The 22,732-nt window shown below is 42.0% G+C and overlaps 1 protein-coding gene across 1 annotated transcript in view; it reads right to left on the bottom strand.

Annotated features, from left to right (window-relative positions):
* The window catches only part of LOC122564453 (sodium/hydrogen exchanger 3-like), a 127,182-nt gene extending 109,868 nt beyond the window's left edge, over positions 1-17,314 (bottom strand). Inside the window, exon 1 of the mRNA XM_043719351.1 lies at positions 17,004-17,314. Within this exon, the coding sequence (XP_043575286.1) occupies positions 17,004-17,241 (238 nt within the window). The 5' untranslated portion in view covers positions 17,242-17,314. The remainder of the gene's footprint in view (positions 1-17,003) is intronic.
* Positions 17,315-22,732: the final 5,418 nt, after the last annotated feature.

The following is a 22,732-nucleotide window of genomic DNA, read 5'->3' as shown; positions in this document are numbered from 1 at the left end:
TCTCTCACATTTTCTTAACGTGGATTTCCCTCTCATTGTTCTACATTACAATGTTTTTTATTTGTTTATAATGTATGCCCAACTTCCCACAGATTTCTCCATTGTAACAATTTTCCCCTGAGCATTTTGCAGGCTAACCAATTGATGGTAAATAAACCGCATTCCTCTTCAGGCTCTGCTCCCGCTTCTGTTCCCAACCAAACAAAACTAAAAATTGCTTTCACTCAGATCAAAACACAAAATAAATAATGTCCAAACCACCAATGCAATGTTTGCAATGACTGACATGTTGATATTTTATGGTTTGTGTCATTCCTGGAGGAAGTATTTTTCCAGTATGGAATAATTGAAAATGTCACATCCTCCTGATGGTGTTCGCCATGAGACCTAATGCCAATGGGAACAAATACTTTCGGGTAACTCACTTTTATTACACACAGGTATACACAACACACGGACAGACACACATGGACGGACATGGGAAAAAAATTGATTGGGATCAGTAGCAATCAGATTCTCCACATCAAAAAATTATCCAACCAAATGTTGAACGGTGACACGAGAACGTCACTAGCAAGTAGCAAGTGGCCTAGGAGCATGAATTAACATCTCATTCTCAGTTAATCTCATCTCTGTTATATCCAGTCTCCCATTCTCCCACCCACCAGATAGAAATTAGATGATAGCAATTTGAGATGAAAGTCAAAGCAATAATTGGTGACTTCAGCTCACCCCTTGATCTTCTACCCCTCCATCATGAACAGCAGTCACCAGTATCTCAATGCACACTCCATGGACAGTGCCTAACTGGGCCTCCCATCCACGTTCATTGGCATCATAAATCAACCATTCTCAATGCATCCTCATGTCAAGTCTCCAATCCACATACAATGCAGCTTTACACTTCATTGTTGCACTTGCTCCTTTCATTGGAATGCAGCTGAGCGGAGACAGTATGTGGAAGGGGAAGCACACAGCTCACGGACTGGATCAGGGAGCATCTCAGAACTCCATGCCTGCTCTCTTGGTGTACATTCACTTTGTGCCTACTTCAATGCTCACAACATCCCTGCCTTTGCCCTATCAGCCTGATACAATTGTGATAATATATCCTTTCAATTTTACTCCCCTTAAGATACCTATCTCGTCTCTGCAGAGCCAAATGGACCTTAGCTTGTCTAGAGTCTTCCGTATTGCATAAAGCTGATGTACAACAATTACTCACCGCAATGCCTGACTCAATACACACAGTCTTTTTTTAATATTTTCTTCTATCAATGGTGTATTGTTAATTTCTTTGAGCTTCTTACACACTGGTAATTCTTCTACCATTAGTATCCACGAAACAGAGAACTTGCAATGAGCGTGCAGACTAGCCTCAATGTCAGTGTACTAATACAATGGATTGGTAAGCCACTGTAAGCTGTTAAACCTGCTGTCAGATACTGTACTGTTTTCTGAGTCAAAATACACGCTTTATAAAATTCCTAATAGCAGGATGTTGGCACTAACTCCAATGTTCTTGAATTTGAGCATGTGTTTGGCCTTCTTGTTCAGACATATGCTGAATGTAGTAAAGTCTCTAACTGTGATCACATCCACACATTATGCCACATTTGCAATGTATAAAGTCTGCTTGCTTTCACCTTTGAAGAGCTTTTTTCTCAGCATATTCCGGCAAGTCTGTTGTAGTACCAACCTCACGGATGTGTTTGCACTTCTTTTGACTCCTTCTAACTGTTTGCACACACCTTTCATTTGATTATAGCTTACAGCAACTACTGATCATAGTGTCATCAAAGGATTTCCTGTACTGATAAATCCAATGCCCTTTCAAGCTGCATGCCTTGCAGTAGCCTTGAAACATCAGATAATGCCACATCAGGTGCCGGACACCACACTGCCCACAAGAGTCAGTCTGTTTTGGTGCCTTGGCCAACTTCACTAACAGTCCTAGCCACATCTAACGCTTGCAGGTGTCAATATCATATTCTTTTTCTATAATAGATCTGCTAAGCTATCATGGAAACTGACTTGTCGGAGAGGATCATGGAACTTGCTGTTGCCTCAGTGCTAAAGTAATCAGTCTCCATCTTCATTAAAGGCATTAGATTAGAAGTTGACCAACTGATTCCTTAGGCTATAGTTCAGATGCCATTAAAAATGAAATTCACTTTGCGCAGATTTGATCTTCCAGTATATTCCAGAACTTTTTCACTCTCAGCACATAGACTCAATGTATCAATTTGATGGAGTCTCTCAGTTCCAATGGCAATTGTTATCTTCACTGCTTGTCTGTCGGATTCTCATTCCTGAAGAAGGGCTAATGCCCGAAACGTCGATTCTCCTGTTCCCTAGATGCTGCCTGACCTGCTGCGCTTTTCCAGATTTATCCTCTTGTCAACTATACCTTCATGCTGTTATTGGAAAGTTACCGTGATAATAAGCTCTGCCATTTTAAATAATTGCTGTTTATCCAAGTTGATATTCAACTCTCAAACAGGGTGGGAGCATTCAATAAAACTGAGTCACCAGAAAATGAGATGAAGAAACAATGTGATGGAGACAGGCAGGAATAATCATTTTCTTTAGGAAAGCCAAAATATGAAAAGTAGGAGCATCTTCATTAGAAATATATATTTGATCCATGTTCCTGAATAATCAAACTGCCCTTGAGCAGAGTAACAATATTGAACTGAATGATTTTGTTTGAAATATTTGCAGCTCTGACCAGAACACTCATTATAAGATCATGGACGTCTCAATTAAACCGGTAATGGACCACAAAGCAGCTTCAGTGGCGATTGTGTGCAGTAACAGGCCATTAATCACAGCACTGTTGAAGACATTGGGCTGTTACATATCACATACAAATGTCAGACACATTCATTCGAGAACATTTCCACTCGTACAATAGATGACCTAATTGCATGATATGGCACACAATTATCACGGCCCAGGTTTTTATTTTACCTTATCTGTGCTGAGTTTGGCAGTTCTCGACAATTCATCTCAATACCCAAGGGATGGAGAGGAAGGGGGCAGGAAGGAAATTGAAGCAAGATAGTGAGCACTCAACTGAGACAAGATGAATATTTTCACCTGCTATCTATTAAACCAACAGCAATTAAACCACCCCAAATTAGATATGAACAAGTCAGCTGGATGTTGGAGAAATTGTGTTTCAGCAGTCCTGCAAAGTGTTTTTTGATCATGCCCAAAATGTGGCTGTCTCAAGAATTCTAAAGCCCTGAACTGAAACATAAAACAATATGACACAGGACATTTAAATTGTAGCTTGTCCATGGAATTGAATCATGGACTTGTTATAACATAGAAGGAAGCCATTCTGCCCATCATGCAGGTGTCATCTTTCTTCAAGAGCAGTTAGTTAGCTGAGTGTTATTGCCCAGCTTTCTCTTTAAAGCCCTTGACATCTTCCTTTCTCAGATAACAATCCAATTCTCTTTCAAATGCAACAACTGAAACTGCCTCTGCCAAACTATCAGACAGTGGACTCCAGACATTGACCATTTTCTACACAAATAGAATTTTCCTTCATGTCACCATTGATTCCTTTGCCAACTGCCTTAAATCAGTCCCTTTTGATTCTCAACAATTTTACAAAGAAGAGTTCTCCCCATCTAGTCTGTCCTGATCTCTTGTGATTTTGGTAGCTCTCTGAAAACTCCCCTTAACCCCATCTTCTACAAGGAAAATTATGACTGAAGCTTCTTAACTGAAGTTCCTCATGTGTGAAACCCTTCTTGTTAATTTTTTCTGCACCCTGATAAATTCATACCCTTCCTCAGGTATGCTGACCCCAACCAGACACTGTATTCCAGTTAAACCAACATTTTATGTTTATTTAACATCACCTCATTGCTTTTTTTCCCCCTCCCTTGATGCTCCTATTTATAAAGCTCAGGATAATGTATGCTTTATTACTTTCACTCTTAACCTGTCCCACTTCCTGCAGTGATCACTACTGCTATTCTTTGTGCCTCTGGTGTACTCCCTGTATTCCTGATGAAGGACTTATGCCCGATACGTCGATTTTGCTGGTCCTCGGATGCTGCCTGAGCTGCTGTGCTTTTCCAGCACCACTCTAATCTAGAATCTGGTTTCCAGCATCTGCAGTCATTGTTTTTATCCCTCTGGCATACAACTGAACCAAACATGGAGCCATGGACGGGGGTCTGCCTGCATTCCCTAAATGAATCAACTCTTCCATTCATGTAAATTGCCAGAAATAAATATTGTTTGGGGAGTGAGATATACTTGGGGAAACCTGCATTATATGCCTTTTTCTTTTTGCATCCATTCTCTCTCTCCATGCATATTCTTAAGCTGCAGGGTGGTTACATTTATAAAACATCCTATCTATAAAGCTCTCAATTACACGGAAATACTGTAGTGATGACAATTGCTATTCAAGCTCTGTAAGTCAGAGTTTGAGCTGCTAGAGTTGGTAATACTTGCCTCATATGGTTATACAAAAGCATGACCTCACACTTTTCAGGATTAAATTCCATCTGCCACTGTTCTGCCCATTTGTTTGTATTGTCCTATCATCTCGGGCTTTTTTCCTCACTATTTACCCCACCACCAATTTGAGTTATTTGTGAACTTACTGGTCATGTCTCTTATATTCATGTCCACAGCACTAATGCGTACAGCAAACAGCAGATACCCAGCACTGAAACTAGGAATATACAACCAGACACTCATTCATCCAGTCAAAAAATTTAGCACAGCCAATCCACCTAACCTGCACATCTTTGCAATGAAGGAGGAAACTGGAACACCCAGTGGAAATCCACACAGACACAGAGAGAGCGTGCAAATTCCACATAGGCAATCACCTAAGGCTGGAATCAAACCAAGGTCCCTGGCATTGTGAGGCAGCAGAGCTAACCACTGAGCCACGGTGCCGCCTTATGCCACTGAGCCAACATATGCCAGGGGCTGGGCTTGGAGGGAGAGTGGGCAGGCGCATGCTCATGTAGACAGTTTGGGTGGGAGAATGCAAAGCCTATGGAGTTCGTGGGAAGAGCTATCAAAAAAGGGATCTGGATATTCAGGGCCTCACCAACAGAGGTGAAAGTTTGAAGTCACTAGCCAATGTTTCACTGCTGCTTTTCTGTGTCCTGGAAGTCAAAAGTACACAATGGGAAAGAAAATAGCTGCAAATCAAACTCAGTGTGGGTTCAGTGTGGGCTCACCCTGTGAGGGAGGGACACACCAATATAAGGCTCTTTAAAAGGAAATAACATTACACACAGACCTATGCACTGTACAGGACACAGACCACAAAGTCCCTAATTCACAGCCAGCACACGCGTTAGCTCTCTGTTTGCTTTGCAGCTCCCTGCCCCAGAAGTCGCTGTCCAGTTCACTCCCACCAACACCTTTGAGAAAGAATGGGGATGTTGTAGGATGATGGGAGATCAACAGAACACGTTGCCCTGTACCAAAGACTGCGGTGCTGGAAAAGCACAGCCAGTCAGGCAGCATCCGAGGAGCTGGAGAATCAACATTTGTTGCGTATATGTTTTCTTCATCTTGCTTCCACATGCTGCAGCAGGCTCTCAATGCAGATATCAATCCATGCTACACGCTATGTACCCAAGAGGCTGGTTATCATTGTGGCGCAGTTGCATGTTGGGCAATAGTGAGACGAAAACAACCGATGTAGAGGCAAAACAGTGAGGTTTATACAAATGTGAGAGTTCATGTACAGTTCATTGTCCCCCCATGCGACCAAAGTGCCCTCAATAGTTCTTTCTACTTTTGCTCACTTCTCTTATGTGCTAATTTCACAGCCAAGGATGGAGACAACCTGCTCAGCAGTGGAGCCCATTTACACCGGAGGTTTGGTTGGATGGCCTTGGGGGTATATGTGTCTGGATGGCCCAGAAATGCAAATGGGCTTTCCTGTCAGAAGCAAGTAAACCTTCCATGGGTTACAACTTGCATGGTAAGAAGTAGGGAGCGGGGTGGAGATGTAGGGTCCAGTGTGAGAGGAGGCTTCTGAGGAACCTGCACGTGTTCTCTCCTCTGGCTGGGTACCTCCTGGCACTGCCCTGTCTCCTTGTGAGGAATGAGAACCTGCAATGAGTGCCAAATTCTACAAAATCCCATCGCTTTCTGTCCTGAGGATCAAAGTGTGAGCACTTGCCCAGCATTCTGAGGGTATGGACCTGACTCATCAACCTGCCCAGGGAGGCAGCCAGAGGATCACATCGGTTTTTGAACTTGTCCACCTTCTGGGCTATGGGGGTTATTGCATCAGACATAACAATCTGCTGCTCCTGCTCCACCCTGTCCAGACTAACAAAGACCCAATATAAGGCTCTTTAAAAGGAAACAACATTACACACAGACCTATGCACTGTACAGGACACAGGCCACAAGGTCCCTAATTCACAGCTGGCACAACGTGTTAGCTCACTTGTTTGCCTTGCAACTCCCTGCCCCAGAGGTCTTTGTGCAGTTCACTCCCATGAACACCTTTGGGAAAGAATAGGTATGTTGTAGGATGGTGGGAGATCAACAGAACACCGTGGGCGGCACGGTGGCATAGTGGTTAGCACTACTGCCTCACAGTGCCAGAGACCCGGGTTCATTTCCCGCCTCAGACGACTGACTGTGTGGAGTTTGCACGTTCTCCCCATGTCTGTGTGGGTTTCCTCCGGGTGCTCCAGTTTCCTCCCACAGTCCAAAGATGTGCAGGTCAGGTGAATTGGCCATGCTAAATTGCCCGTAGTGTTAAGTAAGGGGTAAATGTAGGGGCATGGGTGGGTTGCGCTTCGGCGGGTCAATGTGGACTTGTTGGGCCGAAGGGCCTGTTTCCACACTGTAATGTAATCTAATCTAAACATGTTGCCCTGTATCAAAGACTGTAGTGCTGGAAAAGCACAGCCAGTCAGGCAGCATCCGAGGAGCTGGAGAGTCACAGGGTGCTCTCCTGTCTGGTATCAGTAGCCCTCCAAATCCCACCGATCTGGGTGGTTTCTACCTCAGCCTGTTGCTGAGGTGAGGTGCTCACCATATTGCACTCCCAAACTTTCTAAAGCTAGTATTCCCATCAAGCTCTCACTATCTATAGAAGCTGCAGGATGTAAGGCCTCCTCGGTCAGTCCTTTAGGAAAATGATGCCCCTCCTTTGCACCATCCCCTCGAGCAGGACCTTCAGCTCACTGTTGGAAAATCACGATGCCACCTTACCCTGCTCCGACACGTTCAGATTCAATCCTTGACCCTGAGCAGGGCAGCATTGGAATGCACAGGTGCCAAAGATCTGGTCTTTGGGAAGATACCCAGTGAGCGGTGATTTGTTCCGGGAAGGACCTGTTGTTAGCTCGAGGTGGAATCAGAAGAATGGATGCCCTGGAGCAGGGAAGTTAATTAATGATGTGTGTTTACAGCACAAAGTCTCCTAAAGAATCCCGCAAAAAAAACCCGAACATTGAGCCTTATTTCTTTCAAGTTACGGACACAGTGTTGAAGCCCCAAGCCGTGCTTTCCACTCAGCCCACCCATGCAAAGTGCAACTTCCTCATCTCTTCCGCGGTTGTCCACCCTTCAAAACTGAAAATAGAGAGTCCGAGTGGTTATTTATAATGGTCAGGTTCACAGAGCTGGGAATTCTCCTACTCTGTGGATCTGGCCCAGGAATGAAAATCGCGGCCAAAGCTGGAATATTCAGCGGCTGTCCTCTGATGTCATTTGATTTTTTAATCTTTCATTTCAATGTGTCCATGAGCCCTATATCACCCTGCCCCCATTGCACCCTCCTCTGTTTGCTTCTCCAGTGCCTGACTCGATGAAATAATGTTTCCCTACTACCATCAAAACATTTGAAGATTTTTTTTTAAATGTCCTCCCAGCGTTAGGTATGTTGTGCCGCATTAATAAACCCAGAGAGCTTTTAATAGCACTTTTAATTTGAGCTTCAATTCCCTGGATAGATTCCAACTCTAAGCCTCATGCAGGCATGTTCAGTTCTGGGTTTTCCCTGTCTTAGTTCATTCACACAGTCAATACAACATAAGGGGAAAAGGTGGATTCCCTTTCTTAAACAGTCCAAAGGTGTTCATTCTGTTCTCTCTGCTTATTATAATATTCTTACCATTGTAAAATTGATTTTTAAGAAAACATTTCAAGACAATCTGGCCAAAAGTTTATTAACAAAGCAAGCATGCATCACAATTTCAAATCTAACTCAAAAATAGATCACACTACAATTATATTTCAATGTATTCAGACTGCAGAGGTTACAATAACTATTATTACTCTAACTTATCCGAACCAGCATTATACTCTAACTACAAGAAAATTACATTCTTCTTGAAGAATGCCAGAAACAAATTCTGATTGGTGCATGAAAGAGTTGTTCCACGTTGTCAACATAAGTTAACATTTAAGTTGATGATCCCAAAGAGAAAACAAAGTGTGCAAATTAATTAATTAATCTACAACAACTCAATTAATGGTGATTTGTGAAAACATTGCAGAACATCAGAACCCCTTCTGTAATGAATTTACTGGAATCAATGATTGTCAGCTATACAGCTGAAGCAATGAGTTGAGGACAATGTTTTTCTGTCAGCTTTGGAACTATACTAAGTGATTAAAAACAGATAATGTTGGAGATGCTCAGCAGTTCAGGCAACATCTGTGAAGAGCAGCAAAATTAATATTTCAGGTCAATGATGCTTTGATGCTGACTTGAAGCCATTAACTTTGTTTCTTTCCATTGATGATGCCTGACTTGCTGAGCATTTTCAGCTTTACTTATTATTTCAGGTTTCCAGCATCTGCAATATTTTGGTGGTGTTGTCTTTATTCAGTTCAGCATAGCTGGCAGAACATCTGTCCAAGTGTTAGAATATTGTGAGTTTGATACACATTCTTGGTCAACACTGCAGTGCAATATTGAGGGAATATCTCATTGGCAGACTTGCAAAGGAAATACTAATCTATTTTACAAAGTGAGTAGACTACTAGAATAATTTACTGGATGCAAAGCATGTTGCAACATTGGAAGATTACGAAAGATATTATGAATGCAAGTTATTTTCTTCACTTGTATACAGAGCTTCTTGTCGAGGAATGACTGCCCTTAAAATTAAAATTACCATTTTATTTGGCATCAAAAGGCATTTCCAGCTGGATTATGAAGTTTTCAGATGAATATCTACAGACAGATTCAAAGGGGGACATTAAAGGAACACAATCTTTGCAACATCTTAGCTATATTATCTTTTTAAGACTGAATTACTCTGCTTGGTGTGGAAAATCACCTCCTGATATTAATTTCAAAGTTATCCTTCATTAGTTTGAACTTCTGTCCTCTTGGTCATATTCCCAATTTTAAGGTGATACAGTATTCCAGATTAAATTCGTCTACAATATTTATTTATCCATTGATGTGTTGGCATTCATTAAATCAGACACAACTCTTGGGTTTGTACATCAATCCTTTGTTTCTTCTTTAAAACTTTGTTAATGCAAAATTTTAGGGGTAAGCGAGTAATTACCAAGGATTATTTAAGCTTTAAAGGAAAGAAGAATCCTTCATATGCTGAAGAGGATGATATAAGTGTTCTCGATCAAAGGAGGGGAAATATAGCATTCTTGTTCTCTCCCAGAGCAAGACGCTATACTAGCCAGTAAGATAAGGACAGGCAGCTCTTCCCACTCCAAAAAGCATGGAGTCATACCCTTTCTTGCGTGCTCCACAAATAGGATAGCTTTCCATCTACCTTTAATCATAGTTTAGAAAACCTTCCCCACTTCAGTGTATGAATTCTATAATATTTATCATTGCTGAAATGAATACAAGGAGAATTTACCAAAGACAGATTCCCATGCATACATTTATGTGTCACTCTCTCCTTCTTCATCTCTTTCTCAGGTTTCTTTACAACCTTTTTCTCACTCCTACATTTTACCCAAGGTTTATTCCAAACCAAACTCAGCTTGGGTTGCAAGGCATGAACTGTGTTGTATCAAGAAAATTGATATGTTTTTGCAGCCAACACAACAGTTTATAACAGTTTAACATAGCTGGCAGGGTGTGAAATTTACAGCATGTATATTGGCTGCTGCACTCGTGAGTGTCACGAAAACAAGACATGACACAAGTTCAAGTAATTAGTCTTTAAATGCTTGAACCAATCTAGATTTTTCTACCAATATAGGGCAGAAGAGTTTAGAAACCATGAAGGAAGAGCTTGTATTGTTCTCTGAGGAGATCTCAGAAGTTGATAACTAATGAATTATTTTTGAGACATAAGTCCTGATATGGAGGCAAGTACAGCAATGAACTTTATGTAACTAGGTGTCACAAATAGCAAAAACATTTTACAACCTGCAAACTAACCTGTTAATACAGTGTTAATTAAAGGATAAATATTGGCCTAAAATATGGAGAAGAATTTCCCTCCTGTTCTTCAAATATGGTCAGGAGATCTTTTACATTAACTCCAAGAAGGCTTGGTTTGATGTCTCTTCTAAAAGATGATGTGTTAGCTTTAGACTGTATGTTCAAATTCCTTAACCTCTAATTGATTCAGCGACAAGACTACTATAAACAAGGCAAGGCTATATTGGAACTAACACCATCTGAAACAGCATTAAACTTCAATTGTTTAAAATCCATGGACATTCCAACCTTCATTTCCTTCATTTATGAAGCCACCAGAATCTAGGGATAAGTAATCTTCTACTATCTTGCTTCTGGATAAACAATAACACAGTTGTAAGTTAGAGGGTTTGATAAAGAACATATTGAACAGTGATATGACCAGATGCTAACAGCATTTATTTGCACTCATGCTTCATTGACATTTAAACAATGCTTTCATTTTAATGAAGAAATAATATTGTAAATGCAGCTGCTGGGTTAGCTTATTGTTAAGACACTTCCTTAAATATTACCAACTCATACAGATTCAAAAATATCTATGGACATGCATCAAACCTCACTCAAAGGAGGCTAAGGTGCCAAAATATTATCAGAACTTGCAAAAACCATATCCCTGCATGAGTCTGCACCTTTTTTTCCCCTCAAGAGGTGCATAAGTCTTTCCTCCACCCATTTTGAGTTTGTTCATCCCCAAATCTATGATTCTATGATTCATTCTATGAAAAGAGCTAACAGCTGTAACATTCCAATTTCATGGGGAACAATGGCCCTCTGGTACTTCGCTCTAGTTTCTATTCTTCATTCATGGCTTTGCTTTCGGCACCAATCTATGACATGGTGGACAAGACAGTTCAATACAATCCTAGCCTCACCTTAATACCTTCCAATTTCTAGCATGGACCACTGAATAGGTGATCAGGAATAGGAACCTGAGACAAATTAGTCCATTCCCACTGTAAAGTACCTCCTATCCCCACAGAGGCAAGATCAGCTAATTCTCCACAAGCAGAAAGCCTAACTGCGGTAGTGCTTATTTTTTCCCCAGCACCCATGTTGTGGTGTGCAGGTGTGAGACACAGTGAAAGACACAAGGTGCATGAATCTTTATTCAGTTTCCACCACCAGGAAGAAAGGAAACACCCGAGTGGCCAGTGACAAGCAGTGCCCTTCACATCAAAGGGCAATGCTGTGTGATCAAACAGTGAAGGGGAGGGTAGGAATTAAATCAAAATAGAGTTGGAGGGGGAAATAATGCACTCCACTCCCTGTGGCGCCCACCTCTCGCTGAACAACTCCAGGGTATTGGTGGCCACCGCGTGCTCCTTCTCCAGAGACACCTGGGCTCTAACGTAACCGCGGAAGAGGGGCAGGCAGTCGGCCCTAACGACCCCCTCCACGGCCCGCTGCCTGGACCTGTTTATGGCCAGTTTGGCCAGGCCCAGATGCAGACCCATGAGGAGGTCTTCAGACCTGCCCTCCCTCCTCCGTACCGGGTGCCTAAAGATCAGGAGCGTGGGACTGAAGTGCAACCAAAAACAGAGAAGGAGGTTTTTAAGAAATTCAAAAAGGGAGTGCAAACGTCCACACCCAATATACACATGGTCCACGGACTCCACAGTGCCACAGAACAAGCAGTTGGGCTGGGAGTCCATGAACCACTGCAATCTGTGGTTGCAGGGGACCGCTGCATGCAGCACCCTCCACCCCAGATCCCCGAGAGAAAGGAGGAGGACTCCCGCGTAGAGAGCCCTCCACTGGGGATCCCCACCGCCCAGTGGCAAATGGGCACGCCAAGGCGTGTCCGGATGGTGGATGAGGGAGAAGAGGTGGACGGTGTGCAGCAGCAGTCAATACAGGGCCCGCCTTTTTGCGTCCTTAAAAGGGACAAAATTAAAATTCCAGAGGCGGCTCAATTTGTGGGGCACAGGCTCCCATGGGAAGTACGGGACCTTGGGGCCAATGTGAAATTCCATCCGGGCAGGGATGAGCGTGGATGGGATCCCACCGCGCACCTAAGCATGCTCCAACTGGTGCACTACGTCGGGTCCGAGCACCGCCATTTTAAGACATCGGATGGCAGTGGCCACATACCGGACGTCTACCGCTGCCCTGCTCGCTATGTCCTGCAGCAGCGTCCAGCCCAAGCCCCCAGCATCCAGCACGTCCCCGACCCTGGTCACCCTCACTGTCACGGCCCACCCCTCTGACAGCCACTCGCATCCGCGATTACGGAGGTGCGGATTCCTGAGCAACAGCTCCCTGACCACAGCCGCTACTCCTGCCGGATTCGACCATGTTCCAGACAGTGATCAGGTCCTGGAAAAGACAGGCTGAATGATCTTTTACAATGTGGCTCAAATTCACACCAAGTTGTGGATTCTATCAAGTGAAGCATTGGGTGTATTACAAGTATGGGAGGTCAAAGTACTCTAATTAATTCTTTGAATTAGAATCAATTTCAATTTAGTATCAATTGAATTGATATCAACATATTATAAGGTATTTTAAAGTTGAAATTCAAGGATTTTGTGCCTTTGCAAAGCACAGTAAATAATTGAAATGATAGGGTTTTGATTTTAAAATGTTAGTTAATTTCATTTATTTTTTAAAAAAAACAATATTTTTTGATTGTTGTCCTTTAAAATTAAATCCTTTTTTGTAACTTTACCCCACATCATTTAGCTGTGAAACCTTTTTTGCAATTGAGGTCAACTTATTATCTAGGTTGCTCCCATGGCAGGCTGATGATGCAGTTGGGAGAGAAAGGGACCGGATTTTTTTAAAATGCAGGAAAGCAGACAGGAATGCCAGGGTCTCTTTCAACACCTTACTTAATGAAGGAAGGGTTTATAGTTTTAAGAAAGTCTGGGTCTACGTTTCCCTTTTTTGGGTTACTGACATGTTACCCAGAGACAGAAGTCCCAAAGACCTCATTCTCAGGTTTCTAGTGTTAATAGTCAAATACAGCTTACCGAGAAAGATGTGCTGAACAGTAAAGCAAATGCAAAGTGCAGCAAATTGAAATGACAATGGTAAATGAATGATAACTACATACAGTAATATATTGTTTTAATCCAAGTGATCACATACCCACCCCAACCCAAACCATTAATATTGTCCTAATTAATGTCACAAATAGTAGTCTTCATGACTATAACCCACTACAATATCCCTTCACGACCTCTGCAAACTCAGTGCAGCCTGCAATGTGTTTAGCCATTCCACTTTCTTTCAATACCTTCCCTCTATTTTCCACCTGAACAGTACCCCCTTGGTTGCTTGGCTTTTCTCTTACTTATTTCATCATGGCTTTCTCACATCCACCTATGGCTTCTTCTTTGCAACCCCATCCTGATATATTTATAATTCCCCAAAAAACTATCCTTGGTTCTCCCCTTTCCATAATATGCATGTTCTACCCAAGAAATATCATGGAAGCAGGTTCCACGTATGTACAGGAGACACCCAGCTCTACATACTTACCTAACACTGGGTCTTGCAGGCTACTAGTTCCTCAATCCAAATATTGAGAAACCATAAATTTTATTCAACCACAAGCTCAGTACTTTTACCAACTAATGGGGAAGGAGGGATTGGTGGATAGATGGTATTATAGTGGCAATATCTCTGGACTAGTAATCCAGAGGTATAGGCTAAGGCTGCAGGTCATAGGTTCAAATCCCACCATTGCAGCTTGAAACTCAATGGGTAAATCAAGAATTGAAAGCTACTTTCAATGATGGTGACCAGGAAATTATCAATATTTGCTGTTTTAAAAAAATTGGTTCTAATGCCCTTCAAGAGAGGAAACATGTCACACTTACCTGGTCCAGATCCACAGCAAAGTGGTTGGTGCTTAACAAGCATTTGAGATGCTGCTAGCAAGCCACTCCACTTAAGGGCAACACGAGACTGGTAATAAATGATGGCTTTGTCAGTGATGACCACATCCCAATGAATGTTTTTTTAAAAATCAACCACTACCTCTCGCTACTATCTCAGATTATTTTCACACAGATGGCTTATTTTCCATGCACCCAGCTTCCAGTCACTTAACCTCTCCATCATAAAAGGTTGCATAATTTCACTTCAGTAACACCAACAACCTCTGTCTGACGTTACAAAAGTCCTCAGTCATACCTTGATCTCCTCTAGATTCAAAAGCCGTCATACTTTCCTGGCCATTTTCTCCACTTCCAGCCTCCTCATAGCACATTCTCCTCACTCATCCAACATCATCCATCTTGCAGTACCTGAAGTTTTAAACTCCCATTCAACTGTTTAAATTTCCTGCAATCAAAATAGAAAGTGCTGGAAATACTCAGCAGGTCTGGGAGTATCAGCAGGGAGTGGATTCATAGTTAATATACATTTTATGTGCAGTCATTAATATGACCTCTGTTTCTACATGCTGAGTGCATTCAGCAATTTCTCTTTTAATTTTAGAATTACAGCATCTGCAACATTATGCCTTTGTGCTTCTATCTCAAATTCCAGCCCATTAAGGTTATCCTTGTTGTTCATGCTTTCGAACCCTCCTCCCGATAACATCTTCTCTATCGCTGCAATCTGTTTTGATCAAATCTCTGTAGCAATAGAGATTTTGTATTTATATGGTGAAGTAACCTAGAAAAAAATTCTTCATTGCTACATCTCTCTATTAATTCCAAATTCCTTTGAATAATTGCTTTGCAATGAAAACATGGTTTATCATGAGATAAACAGCAGGGATTTGCAAAGGGCAGAACTTATACACTTAATGGTAAGGTCCTGGGAAGTGTTGCAGAACAAGGAGACCTTGGGGTGCAGGTGCATAGTTCCTTGAAAGTGGCATCCCAGGTAGACAGTGTGGTGAAGAAGACATTTGGCATACTTGCCTTTATTGGTCAGTGCATTGAGTATAGGAGTTGAAAGGTCATGTTGCGACTGTACTGAACATTAATTAGGCCACTTTTGGAATACTGCATTTAATTCTGGCCTTCCTGCTATAGGAAGGATGTTGTGAAACTTGAAAGGGCTCAGAGAAGATTTACAAGAATATTGTTAGGTTTGGAGGGATTGAGAAATAAGGAGAAGCTGAATACACTGGGACTATTTCCCTTGGATCATTGGATGCTGAGGGGTGACCTTAAAGAGGATTATAAAATCATGAGGGGCACGGAAAGGGTGAATTGACAAGGTCTTTTCCTCAGGGTGGGGAAGTCCAAAGCTAGAGGACATAGGCTTAGGGTGAGAGGGGCAAGATTTAAAAGAAACCTAAGGGGCAACTTTTTCACACAGAACGTGGTACATGTATGGAATGAGCTGCCAGAGGAAGGGGTGGAGATGGAACAATTACAACAGTTAAAAGGCATTTGGATATATATGAATAAAAAGGGTTTAGAGGGATACGAGCCAATTGCTAGCAAAAAGGATTAGATGAGTTTAGGATATCTGGTTGGCATGGGCGGGTTGGATGGAAGGGTCTTGTTCTGTGCTGTGCATCTCTCTGACTCCAAAACTCTAAATAATGAGCACTTAATTTATTTTCTCAGTGAGCTTAGTTGAGGGAATAACGCTGTCCAAAATCACCGAAGAGAACTCTCCTCCTCTTCTAATATCGTTGGATCTCAAACAACCAATTATACAGCGACCGTGGTCCTTTCACTCAGAGTTTTAAAATGCACAGGCATAAAATAGGTTCCTCACCCAACAAAAACTAACACTCTGAATCAAATCAACGGGGTGTCCCACTTTCACTACCAATGCCACAAGTCAACACACAAAACCCACTTCCGATACTCTTCACACATCTTAGTCCCAGTCTTGGTTGCCATGCCAACAGGAGCAATAGAACTGACATTCCAGGGTAGCTTTCTCTCTGGCCCCCTGTCATTTGATAGGCTCTCCATGCTAAGAGCTGCTTTAATCAAGGGATTATCGACTGGGTCACCTATTATCAGTCCAAAACTATTTTCACCAACAAGAACAGCGAATAACTTTAAAGAAAAATTCCACAAACCCCTTCCACCTCACAAAAGCAAAAACAAAATGCATTTGGAAAAAGCTTATTGCGAGTTAGAAGCGTTGAATAAATACAAGTTACTATTAGCATTTTACAGAGAGCACAGTCTTTTATGGGTTAGATGAACCCAATGTGTTACAAAAAATAACATGCAGAAGCTGAATCCTTGAGGGATTTCCAGAACCGTTAATAACCCAAGCAGAAGACTAGGTTAACAATTTAAAGCGATACACAGATTTATAAAATAATCGGATTTAAGAATCCCTCTTCGTTCTGCTGGTGGACAGTTCCCTCACTGGAGCAAGTCGTCAAGATGTCAGATTTCCGCTGAATGTCCTTACCTACCTTTCCCAAATACACTTTCTGGTGATTTGAGTCTCGGATTTAGATCTACACCTGTATCCCACCCGGACTAGGATGGTTCCCCCATCCAGAATGGTAAATGGATTCAGTTTAGACATATGCATATGTCGGTTCTCCACTGTAACCATCATGAGTGGGGAATATTTCAAAATGAACTAAACAGCTGTGGGACATTTCTGCAGATCCGCACCATCCACTCACCTGCCTGAGCTAAACTGGCCACTAGAATCCACAGTGCGATGACATAAGGGGTTTGGACATTCTCCCAGTGAAAGGAGACGATGTGAAAACCGGTCTCGTTACCCCCGTGAGACTCTCCGTGTTCGGTATCACTGTCCGGGTGTCCCTCATCCAGCGAGCTCAGAGCTGCCGGGCAGCACAATAACACAGCGAGGGCTGTCAGCAAAACCCAGCCGACCACACTCCTAGCTCTCCCCATCACCTCAGCGTGTGTGAATGTGTGTCTCACTATGTTCAAGCTTTCAGTGAAACCGGTTCCAACTATTTAAAACCACCCCTCCCAGCCGCCCTATTTATTAAGGCAACCAATTAAAAGGTGAGGAAGGAGTCAATTTGCAGCTCCCTGAAAACATCAGGGAAGGAGGAGGAAAGGGGGTGGTTTATATCTTCACGCTTTGTCATGTACCTCAAAACATTCCTTTCGATATTTCATAAAACAAACTGTCGATGCTGTGAATCTGAAACAGAACCAGAAATTGCTGAAGAAACTCTGGCAGCATCTGTGCAGAGAGAAACATTTGGAGCCCAGTGACCCTTCTTCAGAGCACAGAAACGTTGACTCTGCTTTCTCTCCACAGATGCTGCCAGACCTGAAGAGATTCTCCAGCAATTTATTTTGGTTTCTGTTGATGTGTTGCATCACAATGTTGGACATTTCGTGTCCCCAGAGCCCAAGGTAGCTCAGTGGTTAGCAGTGCTGCCTCATACTGCTAGGGGTAAGTTTGATTCCAGCCACTGGTGACTTTATGGCGTTTGTAATTTCTCCATCTCTGTGTGGGTTTTCTCTGGGTGCTCCGGTTTCCTCCCATATTCCAAAGATGTGCAGTTTAGGTGGGTTGGCCATGTTAACTTGCCCATAGTGTCCAAGGGAGTGAGCAGGCTAGATGGGTTGGCCATGGGATGGGGCTGTTCTGGTTGGGATGCTTTTTGGAAGGTTGGTGTGGATTTGATGGCCTGTTTCCATGCTATAGGGACCCTGGTGATGTTCTTATGCTTGAAACATCCATTCTCCTGCTCCTTGGATACTGCCTGATTGGCTATATTTTTTCAGCACCACACTCACGACTTGGATTCTATGTTCAGTCCAGCTCAATTCTTCCATCACATTTTCTTTTGTTGATGCTTTTAACTCAAAATACACTCTGTCATCATGCAGAGCTGATCTTCATATCATCTCCCACTCCAAGCTTGTTACTGAACAGGAAAATGACCCTCATTCCCAACAGTTCAGCATCAAATGGTTAACATGTTACGGAATCTTTTGTGAAAGTTGTACGATAAAACGTAAAAGTCCTCTGAGGATTTGAGGGGAAAGGGAAAGGATTTGTTTTAAAAGAAAAAAAGTTAGACAAATAAAAAAACTAATATAAAATTATTTGGCTCAATTTATTCTATTCATTGAGTAACTGAACTGCGATAGCCTGGGGAAACACTGTTTTGCTCACTTAGTCTCGGCTGCATTCACAAAGTTCTGGAATTTTCTCACTTACCCTCTCATTCCCAACTTCCTCTCTCTTTTATGATGCTCCTTAAAACTGACCTCTTTTGCCAAGGTTTTGATCACCTGCCTTAACACCTTCAAACGAAAGAAAAAGATTAGAGGGGCAAGGAGGATTTTGTTTTCACTAAGAGAATGGTTGGGGTCTCGAGGCCGTTGCTGAAAAGGGGATTTGTGGCAGAAACCCTCAACTCATTTAAAGGGTGTCTGGATAGAAACCTCAAACATGCGACCTGCAGGGGCACAGACTGAATGCTGAAAGTGAGAGTATGCTAATTAGCTGGTTTTACAGCTGACACAAACAAATAACATGAGCCAAATGTCCTCCTACTTTACTGTAAACGTTCTATGAAATTGTATAATATTTTTCCCCTTTTAGCTGCTATGAACCACCTTAGAATATTTTGCTGCCCTGTATGAATGCCAAGCCTAAATCATTTCCCTTCCTTTTACCTTCCTGGGCATTCATGCATACAACAAATGTGATCTGATATCTAAGAGGCAAGTTGCCTAAAAATCTGAGGACATACTATCACAAGTAATCAACACAAGTATTTTCAATGTAATGTGTCCATTTAGACAGTGAGTTGGTTTTCCACCTAATATAGCGGCACGGTGGCTCAGTGGTTAGCACTGCTGCCTCACAGCGCCAGGGACCCAGGTTTGATTCCCGCCTCGGGCAACTGTCTGTGTGGAGTTTGCACATTCTCCCCGTGTCTGTGTGGGTTTCCTCCGGGTGCTCCAGTTTCCTCCCACAGTCAAAAAAGATGCTAAATTGCTCATTGTGTTAGGTACCTTAGTTAAGGGAATGGGTCTGGGTGGGTTGCTCTTCAGAGGGTCAGTGTGGACTTGTTGGGCCGAAGGGCATGAATTTAATCTAACCATACTTCTCAAGTAGATATGAGCACACACTTGGGGCAGGTAAATACTACCCAACCCTGGAACTAACTGAAGAAAATGCTTAGCATGATCTATCCATCATAGGGCATTTGGCATTTTGCACTCAAATGGATCAACCAAAATGTTATGCACCAAATCATCAGTCATAGCAAAATTCCTTCCACAAAATCCATTGCTAAAAGAATTCTCAGCTGCTTCTTCATCACCACGAGTTTTGTATTCTCACACATATCACTGAATTTCTCATTATCAAATTCACCACCAATTTTGATCAGAAACTTCACTAGTGCCAAGTCACGTCTATTTCGTTATCCATTTTTTTCAAAATGTTATCCCTAGTAACTTTCGATTTTTTACTATATATTAGTATACAAATGCTAATTCTTGTAGACAGGTCAATAAAATGCAGATAAAAACACTTCTGTCTTTGTTCCATACATTTATATCCATGGCAACTACCTTATTAAAGTCACATGCCAATGGAAGATTTACAATAGGATGAGTAGGCGTTTTACTATCTATACCCCTGACAGATTTCACAATTCTCACTAATCTAGTTTCAGAGAATCATCAATTACAAAACTGCATCTGTTAGCAGGATATTTTACCATTGGCAAATATGTTCAGCTAAACTGTCCAGGTAGCTTTAAATAATTTGAGCTTTCTTCTCCTCTTACTGATATGGAAGCAACAACCAATAATAAATAAATCCTTTAATATATTGGAAGGTGCAGTGTTAGATAACTTAGTGTCATAGATTCATAGAGATGTACAGCACGGAAACAGACCCTTTGGTCGAACTCATCCATGCCAACCAGATCTAATCCCATTTGCTAGCATTTGGCCCATAATCCTCTAATCCCTTCCTATTCATATACCTGGTGACTGTTTCAATTTTTATGTTTGGGACTTTTTTAGTCAGAGGTGTGCTAGTCCCCAAGGGATTGGACAGCCCTATGCAGGTTGACACAGATACAACATTCTCTTTTTCAGCAACATTTTATAGAGGTAGCAATTGCAATCAGCAATTCTCCTGGCTTAACATAGGTCCAAGTCTGTTTGCCTCAGGTTATCCTTATATGCTTACCACCTGTTTGAAGTAGTCACCTTGTTTTCAGTGTCAAGGAAACATATACCTCTTTACTATGCAGCATCCGCATTCAGGAGCTCATTGCTATGGAAGTCAAACATGGACCTGGACCTGGGACTGGGACTAGAGCTGGGACTTTGACTGAGATGGCAGCTCGTGAGGTAAAATCGGCAACACTTCCGGCGCAGAAACACAGGGCCAAATCTCTGTTGATCTCGGCATTAATGTGGAGGTGCTGGACTGGGTTGGACAAGGTCAGAAATCACATGATATCAGGTTATAGTCCAATGGGTTTATTTAAAAACACTAGCTTTTGGAGTGCTGCTCCTTCATCAGGTGTTAGTGAGAGAGAAAAAGCAAGATAACTCTTCCCCCCTCACATGCAGATACATACATGCACATACATATAAATCTGTGGGGTGAATTTACATTTGCAAATTTATATTTGCAGATACATTCTATTTTGTTCACAAAGCTCACAATTTGTAGACAATCAGTCAATGTGGCATTTTATAAATTCCTCCTTTGGAAATAAAAAAACACAGACAGATTCCAAACAAGACCTTACACCTAAAATACATAGTCGGACCAGAGGTGTCACCTCCTTTATATTGATAACGTCTTAAAATATCTCAGGGCAGTGACCTGAAAGAAATTCTGGGATTTGCATATTAATCAATCGAAACCTGCACCTCCATTCCAGCTGATTAAAGATTTAAGAGCCATCTTAGGTGTGTTCAATTCATTCGGATTAGTTGAATGACTCTTTCACCTTTTCCTTATAACTTCTGCGTCTAAGGTCTTCCTCTCTCACGAACACCTGATGAAGAAGCAGCTCTCCAAAAGCTGGTGTTTTAAAGTAAACCCATTGGACTATAACCTGGTGTCATATGATTTTTGATCTGGGCATTGTTAGTGACACTGAAAGAAGAATATACCAGACACAAAGGTATCCAGTATTGAGTAGAGGCAAAACCAGCTGTACACTGGACAGACTGTATGCAACCAGACAAGGGGTCACTCTATATAATCCTTATCACCTGGTGGTTGCCTAACACTGTGAAAAAAGGCACGAGGTTTTGCTCAGTGTACACTGTTAAGATCCCCTTGAGGAAATAATAAATCAAAATAACGAAATTTCACAAATAACCCACAAATTAAGAAATTACCAACAAGATTTCACACAGAACCCATTGCACATTAAATATGAATTATTAGGCAAATTATATTTTGCATAAAGTGGCAAATATAACAAACATATGTCTTATACAACAATGGAGCCCATTTCAGTTCTGATGGACATGTGGCACCATGATTTTTTTTTCTCTATAGTTCTCCAATTTGACCTCTGCTATCTAGAATATCTTATTTTCTCACCAAATCGATGCAACCCTCATTTCACATTCGCCATCAGCTGTATTCCAACCAGAGTTATCACCCAAAGGGCACATTCCTGTAGATTTTTCTTTGCTAGGTTCACAATAGCCTTGAAGGCATGGATTCTCCAGAGACTCTCTATCAATCATTTTAATAAACCTTATTAAATAGGCTTGGAAGAACAACGGGGTGCCTTGCAAATATTACATTTATATTTATTATCTTTACTCCAGCTACTTTACATAGGATTACAATTGTTCAGTGACTTCAAGGTAATGTTAACTCTTATAGCTAATCTTATATTACACTCCCTCACAACCTTTTTCACATAGGAATTCCATCCCAAACTCTTTGTATCTCCATGTCTGCAGCATTTGTTCTGATGATGCCAATGTTTCAGATATAACGCAAGGAACTGTGAAGCTTATCATTTAGGTAGTCAGAATAGAAAAGGAGAATTTTTTTAAAAATTAAAAGTTGCCAATCTGGATATTCAGATGGGTTTGCATTTCCTTTAGATTAGATTACATTACAGTGTGGAAACAGGCCCTTCGGCCCAACAAGTCCACACCGACCCGCCGAAGCGAAACCCACCCATACCCCTACATTTACCCCTTACCTAACACTACGGGCAATTTAGTATGGCCAATTCACCTGACCTGCACATCTTTGGATTGTGGGAGGAAACCGGAGCACCCGGAGGAAACCCATGCAGACACGGGGAGAACGTGCAAACTCCACACAGTCAGTCGCCTGAGGCGGGAATTGAACCCAGGTCTCTGGCGCTGTGAGGCAGCAGTGCTAACCACTGTGCCACCGTGCCGC

Source organism: Chiloscyllium plagiosum, chromosome 29, assembly GCF_004010195.1.
Source record: "Chiloscyllium plagiosum isolate BGI_BamShark_2017 chromosome 29, ASM401019v2, whole genome shotgun sequence".
NCBI classification, from domain to species: Eukaryota; Metazoa; Chordata; class Chondrichthyes; order Orectolobiformes; family Hemiscylliidae; genus Chiloscyllium; species Chiloscyllium plagiosum.
Note: the sequence above shows the minus strand (reverse complement) of the source record. Positions and strands in the feature narration are given on the sequence as shown.